We start from the raw sequence: 13,315 nt of genomic DNA on the forward strand, positions 1-13,315 counted from the left end.
CAGCCAGAGAGAAGAACACGTTTGACGGTACCAATCCGACACGTCCTTCGCACGTGCATTCTTGTTTTCTCTGGGTTTGTAATGTTCTGAATGGAGCAGTTGACTTTACTTTGACATTCCAGTTTTCAACCCAAACTGCCCCGATTTATTGACAAAGGACATTGGCAGACAAAAACGTGAGTGGATAACTCATAGAAAAACATAAACCTTTTTTTAAATCCCTTTATTCCCACATCAATGGAGATGATGTAGACGAATAACAAGTTTAACATTGGTCAGGACTACTTTATACGCTGATGTGTCATCAATAACCTAGTAGAACCATAGAAAGGTTATCGCACAGGAAAAGGCCATTCAGCCCACTGTGTCTCTGTCGGCTGAAAGAAAACCCCATCCTAATCCCCCTCCAGCATCCAATCCGTAGTCTCGCAAGTTAGAGTACTTTACATGTAGATCCAGGTATCTTTTAAAGGAATTGAGGGTTTCTGCCTCAATTACCTATCCAGGCAGCGAATTCCAGACACTGATCACCCTCTGGATGAAAAGGTTTTCCTAATATTCCCTCTAATCCTTCCACCAATCATCTTAAATCCATGTCCTCTGATAATTGACCTCTCCACAAGGGGAAACACGGCATCCCTGTCCAATCTGTTTAGGCCCCTCATGATTTTGTTCACCTGAATCAAGTCACCTCAGCCTCCTCTGTTCGAAGGAAAGGAACCTCAGCCTGCCTAATTTTTCCTCATGGCAGCAGTTTTACAGCCCAGGCAACATTTTTGTAAATCTTCTCTGCATTCTCTCCAGAGCAATTGTGTCCTTCCTGTAATGGGGGTGACCAGAACTGTACACAAAAATCCAACTGTGACCTAACCAGCATTTTATACAGTTTCAGCTTCTTTTGTATTCTGTTCCTCATGAACATGGAACAGTACAGCACGGAACGGGCCCTTCGGCCCTCGAAGTGGTGCCGAGCATTGCCCGAAACCAAGATCAAGCTATCCCACTCCCTGCCATTCTGGTGGTGCTCCATGTGCCTATCCAATAACCGCTTGAAAGTTCCTAAAGTGCCCGACTCCACTATCACAGCAGGCAGTCCATTCCACACCCTAACCACTCTCTGAGTAAAGAACCTACCTCGGACATCCCTCCTATATCTCCCACCCTGAATCTTATAGTCATGTCCCCTTGTAATAGCCAAATTGACCCGAGGAAATGAAGGAAAGCATTCCATATGTCTTTTTTATCACCATATCCTCTGCCCCTGCCACCTTCATGGACATGTGAACATGCACCCCAAGGTCTCTTACTTCCCCTACCTCTCTTTTTACACTCCTATTTATTGAGTATTTCCTTGCTGTGTTTGCCCTCCGAAAATGCATAACCTCACACTTCTCCGGATTGAATTCCATTTGCCACTTTTCCACCCACCCAACTAAAACTTTGATATAATTCTGGAGTCAACGGGAATCCTCTTCACTATTAAATACACGGCCAATTGTTGTGTCATCTGCAAATCTCCTAACCTTGCCTCCCACAATTGAGCCCAAATCATTAAAACACACCACAAAACAAAAATACATACCACAACACTGAGCTCTGTTGAACTTGACTAATGATGGAGCAATTGGGATTTAAGGCACTGTTTTTACTTGCTGCTGATAAAAATGTTGATTCAGAGAGCAATGTTGCAGCATCTTTGATTCTTTGCTCTTCATATTCAATTTACTTCACTTAGCTTTGTTTTCCACAAATCACAGAATTGAAAACATTACGAGCCGCTGTACACAGTCAGCACAGAATGCCACACACAGCAACTGGGTGGGATTTGGATACTGCACAACTATCATGATGTGAGCCTCATTCTTAGCCAGCCAAAAGTGGACCCAGTGAACCCAGCAATACTTTGTAATACTTTGCCACTGAAACAGTAAAGGTTACGTCAGATGCACTTCACAACATGAAAGTGCATCACATTTAGATGAGGTGCAAGATATGTACAATCATTTTAAATGTGCTTCTGTGCTTAATAGAAGATCTGACTTTAAATTTGATAATAAACAAGTTATATTAAGTGGGATGATAATCATTTCATGTCACTGTAATGCTCTAAAGAGCCTAGTTCTGCTGAATTTAAATAGACAATTAAAGATTATTAAATTGAAGGTTTTAATGGTAATTAGTCCTCGAGTAATTACCCAATCTCCTGCCCACCACCACTTCCCTTCTACAAATCTCACACCATCTTTTTCAATTGCAGCAGAACTCTTTTTTAATATTGAAATCATTCCACATTTCTGATAAATGTTATCACGAATGAGCTAATTACATTTAATGATTGACAGCTCTATGAAATTGAGAGCTCAGCTAATTTAAGTTACATTCATAAACATTAATTACATTTATAGTGTTATGTAAAAGACAGCTGCATTGCAACATGAAAGGAACAGTATAGTTGAACAAGATACCGTGGCTCTACAACTTAGTGACCTGCAGATTGGCACAGGTATGGGGGATGACTAGCTATTATCTTGGTCGCTGGAATTAAATTAGTCAATTTGATCATTTAAGTTCGAATGACAATGTCACACAATTTAGGTTTCAGAAGCAATTGCAATAAAGTATTGTAAATGTTCTTGCAGACAAGCATATAACATGTAAAGTCAGTTTCAAAAGGAAGTTGTTTTTATATTTTCAGATTAGCAACAAGGAATTGACTTATTGTTGCAGCTTCTCAACTGTTCCTCACTGTACCCTTGTGACAGGTCATCGACCGGACTGATTGGAAAGCATTTCTGATGTGAACAAATAATCCAGTTGTACAGACTTGTCCATCTAATATACTATTTTATGTATAAAACAGATCAAATAGAACCAATTCTGTTGCAGTCTTGGCTACGTATGTGTTTTTAATTGAGGCTTTCTTCTCTGGCCACCAGACCTTCCATGATGATTGGAAGAGGTCCATGCAGGTAAAAGATATGCAAGAAAAAAAAAGGAAGACAGAAAACTAGCCAGTCTGTGTCAGTGTCACATAACTTCCTGGTTCCCAGTGTTGCATTTAAGGGGTACCCCAAGACACGTTGTGGAATCCCTCTTGGAGGTTCCTGTGTAAGGGTTTATCCTTCAATTGCCCAGATGTGTCAACTTCCTTTGGGACAATTGCACTGGGCTGGAAACCATCCAACGGAAGGGATTTAAATTGTTAACTTTGGAAGGTTGTCAGTTTTACCCTGATAGTTACTTTGTAAGAGTTACAGAAAATGAAAATCATTTCTACCTCCAGAGTAACTATTTTTAAAAAACCCAGATTCGCACAGGACACCCTGCTACACACTCGACCCCTCCCAGCAGGAGACCCACCACACCACCCCTGCTCACGACCCCCCCCCCCTCCCCCTCCCCCAACCCAGCCTGAAACACCCCACCCAGTGTAATGCAGTCCGACACCCACCCTCCCAGTGAGATCCGGTGCAAAACTCACCCTCCAAGTGCGACCCAGAGTTGATGGAAGGGGAGCTTAGCAAGGACAATGGTGGAACGGCAATGACGGGAGTTTTGGTGGGTTATTATGGAGGCACAACAGAAATTCATCCCAAGTCGGAGGAAGCATGCTAGAGGGAGGACAAGACAACCATGGCTGACAAGGGAAGTCAGGACAGTATAAAAGCAAAAGAAAAAGCATACAATGTGGTGAGGATTGTGGGAAACCAGAGAATTGGGAAGCATTTCAAAGCATGCAGAGGACAACTAAAAAAAGTAATGAGGTCAGAAGATTAAATATGAGTGTAAGCTAGCTAGTAATATAAAAGAAGATTGCAAGAGTTTTTGTGTTGCTAGAGAGAGACATTGGACCACTGAAAAATGAGGCTGGAGAAGTGGTAATGGGGAACAAAGAAATTACAGAGGATCTGAATAGATACTTTGCATCAGTCTTCATGGTGGAAGACACCAGTGGCATACCAGAACTTCAAGAGAGTCGGAGGCATAGGTGAGTGTAGTGGCCATCAGTAAGGAGAAGGTTGTGGGGAAACTGAAAGGTCTGATGTTAGATAAATCACCTTATGGACTGTACCCCAGGGTTCAGAAGGTCGTAGCTGAGGAGATTGCGGAGGCATTGGTGGTGCTCTTTCAGGAATCATTGGATTTAAATCACAACCTTCGGATGGCTCCGACTGTGTTTAATCAATAGTTACGCAGAAAAGGTTAGAAATAAAGGGGCTAGAGGATTGTTCTATGTTTTACTGCCATCATTACAACTGGGACAAAGTCCCAGGGCACCAAAGTGGGCCTTTTAAACAGCCCACCAAGGCATTTGACAGCCCCCGTGGCGCCCTCTGACCTTCTTCCAGGGATGCCACGCCCGACTGCAGTTGACACCTGTTGCAGTTAACATCCACCCCTCGAGAACGAAAATCCCATTTTTGCTGCTTCTCCTAAGGTGATTGGGGCAAGCCGGGAAATCTCTCAACTCCTGCTACCTGTCTCTAGGATGAAAATCCAGTTCAATGTCTCTATGATTTCCGACCATTATGTGCAGAAAGAACTTAACAGTCTTAAAAGACAACATGGAAAGATTTTAATTTTTTGCAAGCCTCCCCATTTTTCATTCATCCCGCATTTGTCCCAACAGAGCTATTACAATGGAAAACACACTCGTCATCCTGTCGACAGTGGCCCCTGACACAGGAAGATACTACGTCCAGGCGGTAAATGACAAAAATGGAGAAAACAAAACCAGCCAGCCCATTACCTTGACTGTGGAAAGTAAGTGACCGAGATGCTGAAAGTAATTTGTGAATGGTGAATATACGTCAGTAAGTGTAATGATGAATGAAAAGTAGTTCAGAAACCAGCCCAACATCTACACTAAAAGAATGCTAAGCTCACAGTATGTTACACAGAAGCCCATGTCAAGCATATGTCAAGAATCCTGCAATAAAATATTGCCTCAGGCCAAACCTAATCAATATGCCACATGATGAATGAAATCTTAAAATGAAAAAGTCAATGCCAAGTGACACCTAATATAAGAATTCACTACTAAAACAAAAGTAAGAAATGAATCCGTTATCAAGAGGTGATATTTGTCATTAATCAACCTTGCATTAATATCTCAGTCATTGATCTACACATGCAAGATAGTGACTCTTTGATATGGAATGAAAAAATGACTTCCATTCTCCAAATAATGCATAAATATTGACTGACAATGGGATTTTTAGAGATGGTATTTTATAATATAGTCATCAAAATCAACTTGATGATCTCAATTTTTTGCATAAATTACATTAACATGAAGAGCATAATCAACTTATTGTTAACATCATACTGTCTGTACCAGAGGATGAATAATTTATCTGAGCTTTCTGTTATCCTCATGTAATTTAAATAGTTTCTATCCTTTTGCTTCATACACATGCTTTCATGCAGCCTTTCCCGCAACACAGTCCTCTTAATAATCAGTGCTATTCATGGTGTTTTACCATAAATCAATAAGTAGTGCAATGAGGCATTTCAGAACCCTGTGTTCTGTTAATTAAAGTTGCCAACTCCCCACTGTTAAGTTATAGGTGAGGAACAGGAAATTTAGCAGCAGTCTAGCGATTATGGATAATGAAAAATCAGTTCATCCTGAGCCAAGTACGTAACTCCATAGGTGGAATATGAAACAACAATTGACAGACAGGATTGAGGTAGTACTCCCAAAAGAATCTAGTTTTATGCACCATTTTGATTTTTTTGTGAATGATCAGTTTCCCCTTTTGACAGATGGGACTATAATATACAATCATTTTTACCTATTTCAGGATTATTTTTTCCCCAATAAACCAGCACAAACGTTTTTGATTGTTTAAATTTTAAATGAAACTGGATTAAAATTTACGGAACAGGAGAAAGGAGTGTTGAAGATTTAATTTCTTCCATTGTGATTTTGCTTTGATCTGGAGGTGTGTATCCCAGATTTACTTTGCAGAATAATACACCTGCCCCTTTTGAGAGATCCAGTGTGGAATATGTTCGGAATTAGCATGAAAAATGAAGTCTGAAAAGATTGCATTCAGTGTCCTACTTTCTTCTATCATTGGGGCGATTCTCCGGCTGTGTTAAGCCTGGTGCAAGTTCCGCTATGTTGGGGAAGTTCCAGAACGGACCCAAAACGGGATTTGCATCGGGCACCAAGCAATTTCCGATTCTCCTGGCCCGCTCTAGTTTACGTGATTTGCTTCACGTCCTCACAGGGTCTGAGCCAGATTAGCATATTTAGATTCTCCTTTAAATATGCAGGATCTGTTTGAAGCCAGATTCTCACGATTCCTGCAATTTTCCCACTCGTCGGCGCAGCATGAATCCGGCGCGAATCACTACTGGCCTCCGCAAACAGAGACCAGGCGTGATGACCATGCCGGGGGCGGGGGGGGGGGGGGGGGGGGGGGGTGCTCACAGGTCATTGTAGGCCCCGAGTAGTCGGGGGCATGGCACCTGGAAGTGCCAGCCTGGCAGAATCAGCCTAGCACACTCACATCGTCACTATCAAGGGGCGGGGCCTGAAGGAGTGGTGCCAGAAGGTGCATTAAAAGGAAGACATTTGACGACTCCATAGCGGGATCTCACTTACCTCAGGGTGCAGGGAAGGCACTGCTCCGGGCGATTGGGGGGACATGATGCTGGTAATTGGGGTGTGGTCTTTGCAGGCAAGAAAGGGGGTGTCTTTGTTGGTGAGATGAGGGGTTTTTGCTGGTGAGAAGGTGCAGGGCTAGAGCGTTAGTTTGAGATCGGGACATTCTTTAAAAATGTCGGCGGGAATTGCACCTCGTTTCCCACCGAAGACCACACTTAGAAATCTTTTGGGAGAATTGTGCCCACAGTGTTTTGTTATATTGGATGCGATTTAATGACAATAACACCACGTTGTGGGCGGGTTTTACAAAGGTTTTCCAGCGCCGAGAATGCCCCACTATGGGATAGGACTCGGTGGGGCCGCATTTGCCTTCTTTTGTGCCTTAATTTATAAATGGTGCCCCACTGTCTTGATTCCCCAAAGTCACCCTGAACCCTCCCAATGACCCCACCTACCGGTTTGGGGGATCCTCAAGCCCCCACACCCCACCTGATAAGGACAGGTCAATCCTGGGACCAATCCCCGGCGCAAAATGCACCTGGGTGGCACTGCCAGGGTACAAGGCTGGCAGTGCAAATGTGTCCAGGCGGCATCAGTAGTGTCAGGTTGCCACACTGTCCAGAGGCCAGCCACCCGAGGGCCTCCGATCGCCTGTGAGACCCCCTCCCCCATCCAAGTGTGTGTTCCACCTGGTCCCTGTTTGTGGAGAGCAGTGCTAAATGACGCCATAATGGGGTCTCCTCGGTGAGGCAGTTAGATCCTTGGGGGGCTGGTTAACTCTGACAAAGGCATTTAAGTGTGCCTAACTAAATACTTAAATATGCAAACATAGGTTACGCCCATTGTGGGCGGGATCCAGATCGTGAGATCTAGTGGGATCTCGCGAGGCGTGGCGAGCAGGGTAAATCGTGCAAGAGGCCTCTCACATGATTTACCATGTCACCTCCAGAGTAGTGCGCGACCATAATTTATTTGTACTTAGATTGCATTGCAATGTGCTTTTATTTTAGTTTAACAAAGAACAAAGAAAAGTACGGCACAGGAACAGGCCGTTCGGCCCTCCAATCATGTGCTGACCATGGTGCCCGTCTAAATTAAAATCTTCTACACTTCCGGGGCCCATATCCTTCTATTCCCATCCTATTCATGTATTTGTCAAAATGTCCCTTAAACGTCATTATCGTCCCTGCTTCCACCACCTCCTCCGGCAGCGAGTTCCAGGCACCCACTACCCTCTGTGTAAAAAAAACTTGCCTCGTACATCTTCTCTAAACCTTGCCCCTCACACATTAAACCTATGCCCCCCCAGTAATTGACCCCTCTACCCTGGGAAAAAGTCTCTGACTATCCACCCTGTCTATGCCCCTCATAATTTTGTAGACCTCTATCGGTTCACCCCTCAACCTCCTTCGTTCCAGTGAGAGCAAACCAAGTTTATTCAACCTCCCTTCATTGCTAATGCCCTCCATACCAGGCAACATCCTAGTAAATCTCTTCTGCACCCTCTATAAAGCCTGCACATCCTTCTGGTAGTGTGGCGACCAGAATTGAACACTATACTCAAGTGTGGCCTAACTACGGTTCTGTACAGCTGCAACATGACTTGCCAATTTTTATACTCAATGCCCCGGCCAATGAAGGCAAGCATGCCGCATGCCTTCTTGACTACCTTCTCCACCTGTGTTGCCCCATTCAGTGACGTGTGGACTCTACACCAAGATCTCTCTGACTGTCGATACTCTTGAGGGTTCTACCATTCACTGTATATTCCCCACCTGTATTAAACCTTCCAAAATGCATTACCTCACATTTGTCTGGATTAAACTCCTTCTGCCATCTTGCTGCCCAAGCCTCCAAACGATCTAAATCCTGCTGTATCCTCTGACAGTCCTCATCGCTATCCGCAACCTTTGTGTCGTCCTTTGCAAACTTACTAATCAGACCAGTTACATTTGCCTCCAAATCATTTTTATGTACTATGAACAGCAAAGGTCCCAGCACTGATCCCTGCGGAACACCACTAGCCACAGCCCTCCAATCAGAAAAGCACCCTTCCATTGCTACTCTCTGCCATCTATGACCTAGACAGTTCTGTATCAATCTTGCCAGCTCACCCCTGATCCAGTGTGACTTCACCTTTTGTACCAGTCTGCCATGAGGGACCTTGTCAAAGGCCTTACTGAAGTCCATATAGACAACATCCACTGCCCTATCTGTATCAATCATCTTTGTGACCTCCTCGAAAAACTCTTATCAAGTTAGTGAGACACAGCCTCCCCTTCACAAAACCGTGCTGCCTCTCGCTAATACTGTATTTAACACTTATTCTCATGGCAAAATTGAAGATTTCCTATATGGGCAGGAAATTTAAGGGTAATGAAAATGAAGTAAGGTTGTTTTGAAGGATGTAAGAGTTTTCACTTTATCCCCTCTCGCACACTGAAAAAGATATGTGTGGAGATGCTTTCATCTACCATTGTCACTGCTCATACCCAGTTTATACTAGAAGCAAGATGTGAAACTATTGTAGCAATCAAACATATTCCTGGTTTTGAGTAATCATTAATAAAGGATACTACATACTCGAGAAATTGTGAGGTAAGGGGAGAAATATATTCTTTCGTTGTTCCGCAGATTTTATTTTTCTTGTCATCTGATTTCAATGACAAACAGATGAAGTTCGAATCAATTACATGTATTTCAAATGAAATCCTTTGGAAATGAAAGAATAGTCATCTAGGTAGCAATCAATACAAATATTTTATTAATGTAGTGATGCTACTATAATGTTGAATTTCAAATTGATTGCATATATGCAGCATTACTTCGGCTTTTCAACCAACCAAGTTGACTGCATTTCAGTAGCTATGACATTTACTTTAGCCCTTGGCTTACAAATCTCAAAGCACAAAATGAGGTGAAGAATTCCTGCCTGTTCCTTGTACTCTTGACTAAGTTATGAATTTTAAAGAGCTCTGAGCTGGTCTTCAGATTTCAAATGATCCTGTCAGCTTCCTGCAGAATTTAATTTGCAGTAAATCTCCACAGACCGACGGTTTAGTATTTAAGGGTTGTTCAGACAAATCTGCGCCAGCCAAAGTTCATCCCGTCTAAAGACATCATTTGTTTTTTGTTGTTAAGTATTTAATAACTGCGATGCGCAGAAGGATCCTCCATTAACGTTCTTCCAACCTGGGGAAAGTTTTATAAAGTGTACGTCAATCTGGCAAATCAGTACCAGTTGACAGGGCCCCAAGAATGCTAGCAACTCAAAAGTGGCCATGAATAAAAGATAAGATGGAAATCCAAGTGTATTTCTGAAAGTATAGCTGGTAACTTTAAAATTTGAATACACCGAATATGTCATGAAGTAACTGTAGGCTGAGAAAGGAATGCAAGTATTGCACAAGATCCTCTTCTCTCTCATCAGAATACCACTGCTCGAGATAATATGCATAAAGCAATTCTGTAGATAACGTTATACACGGCCTCTGACTATCACGTGGCAGTGTAAACCCACCATGTGACCCTGTGTCTGGGAAGTTGGGAGTAAGTCGAGTTGGTGGATAGATGCATTTTGCAATAGCTCTATAATAGGTAGTTAGTGTTAGTAGTTTGTTATTTAATTTATTCTAGTTTTCTTTACTACGCAGTTGTTTCACAATAAATTATTTAAACTAGATTTTCTGCAGTGCATCATTCATATCGGCCAGTCTACAGAACATGACGCAGCTGACTTATTTTTCTCTCTTCTCTCCAAAGTTGCCTTAAGCATGTGGGGCGAGATTCTCCGCAAATGCCAAGAATCGTAAAGGCTGCCGTGCAACTGGCCGTGTTTCACGGCAGCCTCCGCGCCCCCTCCCGGGACCCGATTATCCCCCCCCCGGGCGGGGCTAGCAGCAGGGCCCCGTGAAGCACGGCATCACGGCCTTAGTGACCGTCGCTAAGTCCGCGCACCAAGCGTCACGCCGGCTGACGCGCACGATGACGTCAGCCCCGCATGCGCGATGACGCACGATGACGTCACCTCCCTCGGCCGCCCCGCGGACTGATCCTGCTGGGCGGCGGAGGGAGAAAGAGTGCGGGCCCATGCCCCCCTTGTACGGCCGTGCCAATCGGGGCCCTGGATGCCCAGAACGGGCATTTTGCGGCCATTTTTACGACGGCAGCAAGCAGGTGTGTTTGCTGCTGTAAAAACGGCTGTAAAGGCCTGGGAACTCGGCCCATCGGCCTGGGGAGAATCGCTGTTCGCCGTAAAAAACGGCGAGCCGCGATTCGTGTCGTGGGGCGGCCGTGGGGGGTGGGGGGGGGGGAGAATAGCGGGAGGGCGTGAAAAATGTCGTGGGCAGCGGAGAATCGCGCCCGTGTTCTTTCCTTCCACCAGCGATGCACCCACCAACATGCTACTAGGTTCACCAGCACCAGTGTTTCAAAAGGTGCTGTTGGTTTATTCTTGCTCAATAAATGCTGCAGCTGGCTTTTGTTTCCCTCCTCTGCTGGTCTCAGTTTCTTTTCTCGGTGGATACTGCATCTGGTTTCTCTCTCACTTCAAGTGATGCAATTTAAGGTGTCAGCTGTAACTCAGTGGAAACAGTCCTGCCTCTGAGCCAGAAGGTTCATGTCCAGTTCAAGGGTCTTAAGCACACAATTGAGACTGACGTTTCCGTGCAGTACTGCATTGTCTGAGGTCCCAGTTTTCAGAAGAAAAATTAGACTGAGACCACACCTCCCCTACAGAATTGTAGTTGTCTAATAGTTGTCCCTTGTAAGGATTAAGGATTCATTTTGTGTAATATGCGAGAAAAAGAAAAGGAAGAAAAAAGCTGAAAATTACCATGATGTCCATTGTATGATGCCATAACCCTGTATCTTCATGTCACCTACACCAATGCAGAGGTAAACTGGCATATGCTGGTGAATAGATCATTTAGGTAGGGAATATTGTGTGGCACAATGAGATACGCTGAATTGCGAGAAGATAACTTACAAATCACAGGAAATGGAAGGAAATGCAGCTTGTTTATTGACCCACTGCCCTTCCAGAGACCCCGAATTAGGGGTACCCCCAGAGACCCCCTAAATAGGGGAAACCCTCCACCCACACAGACCCTCTAAATAGGTGGAACACCCACAGACCCCCCTAGAAATGAGACCCTGTCAGGAAGCTAGAGAGCTGTCCAGACAGATGCAGTGAGAAAAAGCAATGTTGTTACACTCACCTGGGTATACACCTGTTGGCTCAGGCAGAGGAAGCATCATGTGTCAATTCCTATAAAGGCAAACCAGTGACCTATGTTTAAACCCCTAAGATCCTTGAGCTCCAAGCCATTCATTCATTTCCCTTAGTGGGTTGTGATTGACAGCTTCCAAACTCACAGCTGTGAGCCTGCTTCATTCATCTTCCTTTATGGATCAGTAAATCTGAAGTGCTCGAACAACAATGTTCACAAACATCAACCACTTCAAAGAGAGTTAAGTGCATTCCAATCACCCCCTTCATGCTTGAGTGAATTTGAAGTGCTCAACTGAAAATAGACAAGGGGTACCCCTATTTGGGGTGGTCCCTATCAGCAGGTTTCTGGGAGTCCATTAAATTGTTTATTGACCCACCTGCTCCTCTAGAGCCCCCCTAAATAGGGGGACCCCACAGATACCCCAAAATAGGGGAAGTCCTACACAGAGACCCCCAAATTAGTGGCAACACCCTCAGAGGCCCCCTAAGTATGGAGACCTCCCCCGTATTTCTTAGGGGGTGTCTATGGGGGGGTCTCTTTATTTAGGGCATCTTGGGGGAGTGGGGGGGTCTGATGGCATTGTGGGGTGGGGAGGGTGGCCTTTGAATGGACTTTGGGGGCAACTCCCTTAAGGAGTTACCCCCTTGATCCACCACATCAGAGTCACGCTGGGAAACACCAGTAGTAAATCCCACCCATGTGATTCCCAGTCCAGAGGACTGGAGAATCATGCAAGCCAGGAGAATATGGAACCTGGCCCTGACCCATTTGCATCCTCCCGCTGGATTGTGGGCGGGAACCCTGATCCTTCCGCCAGTGGGGGGCCGGATGGCACCAATCCCGTTTTTACCTCGCCACATTGGGAACCCCGCTCAGGGTGGCGGAGACCCAGGCCATTGTTGTGGTTCAGTAATCCTGATTCCATAGGGGGGCAGATGGAGGCGAGCTCCTGCATGGTTTCTAGCCTTGGTGCAATAGTAACTGCATTGTTGCCTTTCTCTCCGGTAAGATTTCTCCTGAATCCATAGTGGTGTCCACACCCTGAGAACCTGGAAGCAGCTGAGGCAGCATTTTAAGCTCTGCCCCAGGTCTTCGTTAGCCCCATCTGCAATCATCACCTTTTTCTGCCAGCGGGTTTGGACTCAACATTTAAGTCATGGGAGGGAAGGGGTTTGGAGAGGTTTCGAGACCTGTTGTGGAGGGGAGGTTTGCCAGTTTTAAGGAGCTGATCAAGAAATTCCGACTGTCTGGTTCCAGTCTTTCTGTTTTTCCAATTTTTTTTGTGCAAGGCTTTTCCCTTGGCATCACCGTCTTCCCTTATGAAGAGGATTTTGTCTTCTTCCGGGTCTGCTGATGGAGCATTTGGGGCATATAAGGCCTTATCCTCTCAGCGGAGTCATCTGCGTTGAGTGAGGTGTGTGCTAAATGGGTGGGTGAGTTTGGTCCCATTCAGGATGAGGTA

General features: G+C 44.8%; 1 protein-coding gene across 7 annotated transcripts in view; it reads left to right on the forward strand.

Annotated features, from left to right (window-relative positions):
* sdk2b (sidekick cell adhesion molecule 2b) overlaps positions 1 to 13,315 on the forward strand; it is a 1,143,109-nt gene that overhangs the window by 720,939 nt on the left and 408,855 nt on the right. For all 7 annotated transcript variants that reach the window (XR_005458034.1, XM_038777821.1, XM_038777823.1 and 4 more), the window contains one exon: positions 4,631 to 4,764. Coding sequence is in view for 6 of the 7 variants with exons in the window: in XM_038777821.1 (XP_038633749.1) it covers positions 4,631 to 4,764 (134 nt within the window). In the remaining variant the exon portion in view is untranslated. The remainder of the gene's footprint in view (positions 1 to 4,630; positions 4,765 to 13,315) is intronic.

Source organism: Scyliorhinus canicula, chromosome 18, assembly GCF_902713615.1.
Source record: "Scyliorhinus canicula chromosome 18, sScyCan1.1, whole genome shotgun sequence".
Classification (NCBI taxonomy): Eukaryota; Metazoa; Chordata; class Chondrichthyes; order Carcharhiniformes; family Scyliorhinidae; genus Scyliorhinus; species Scyliorhinus canicula.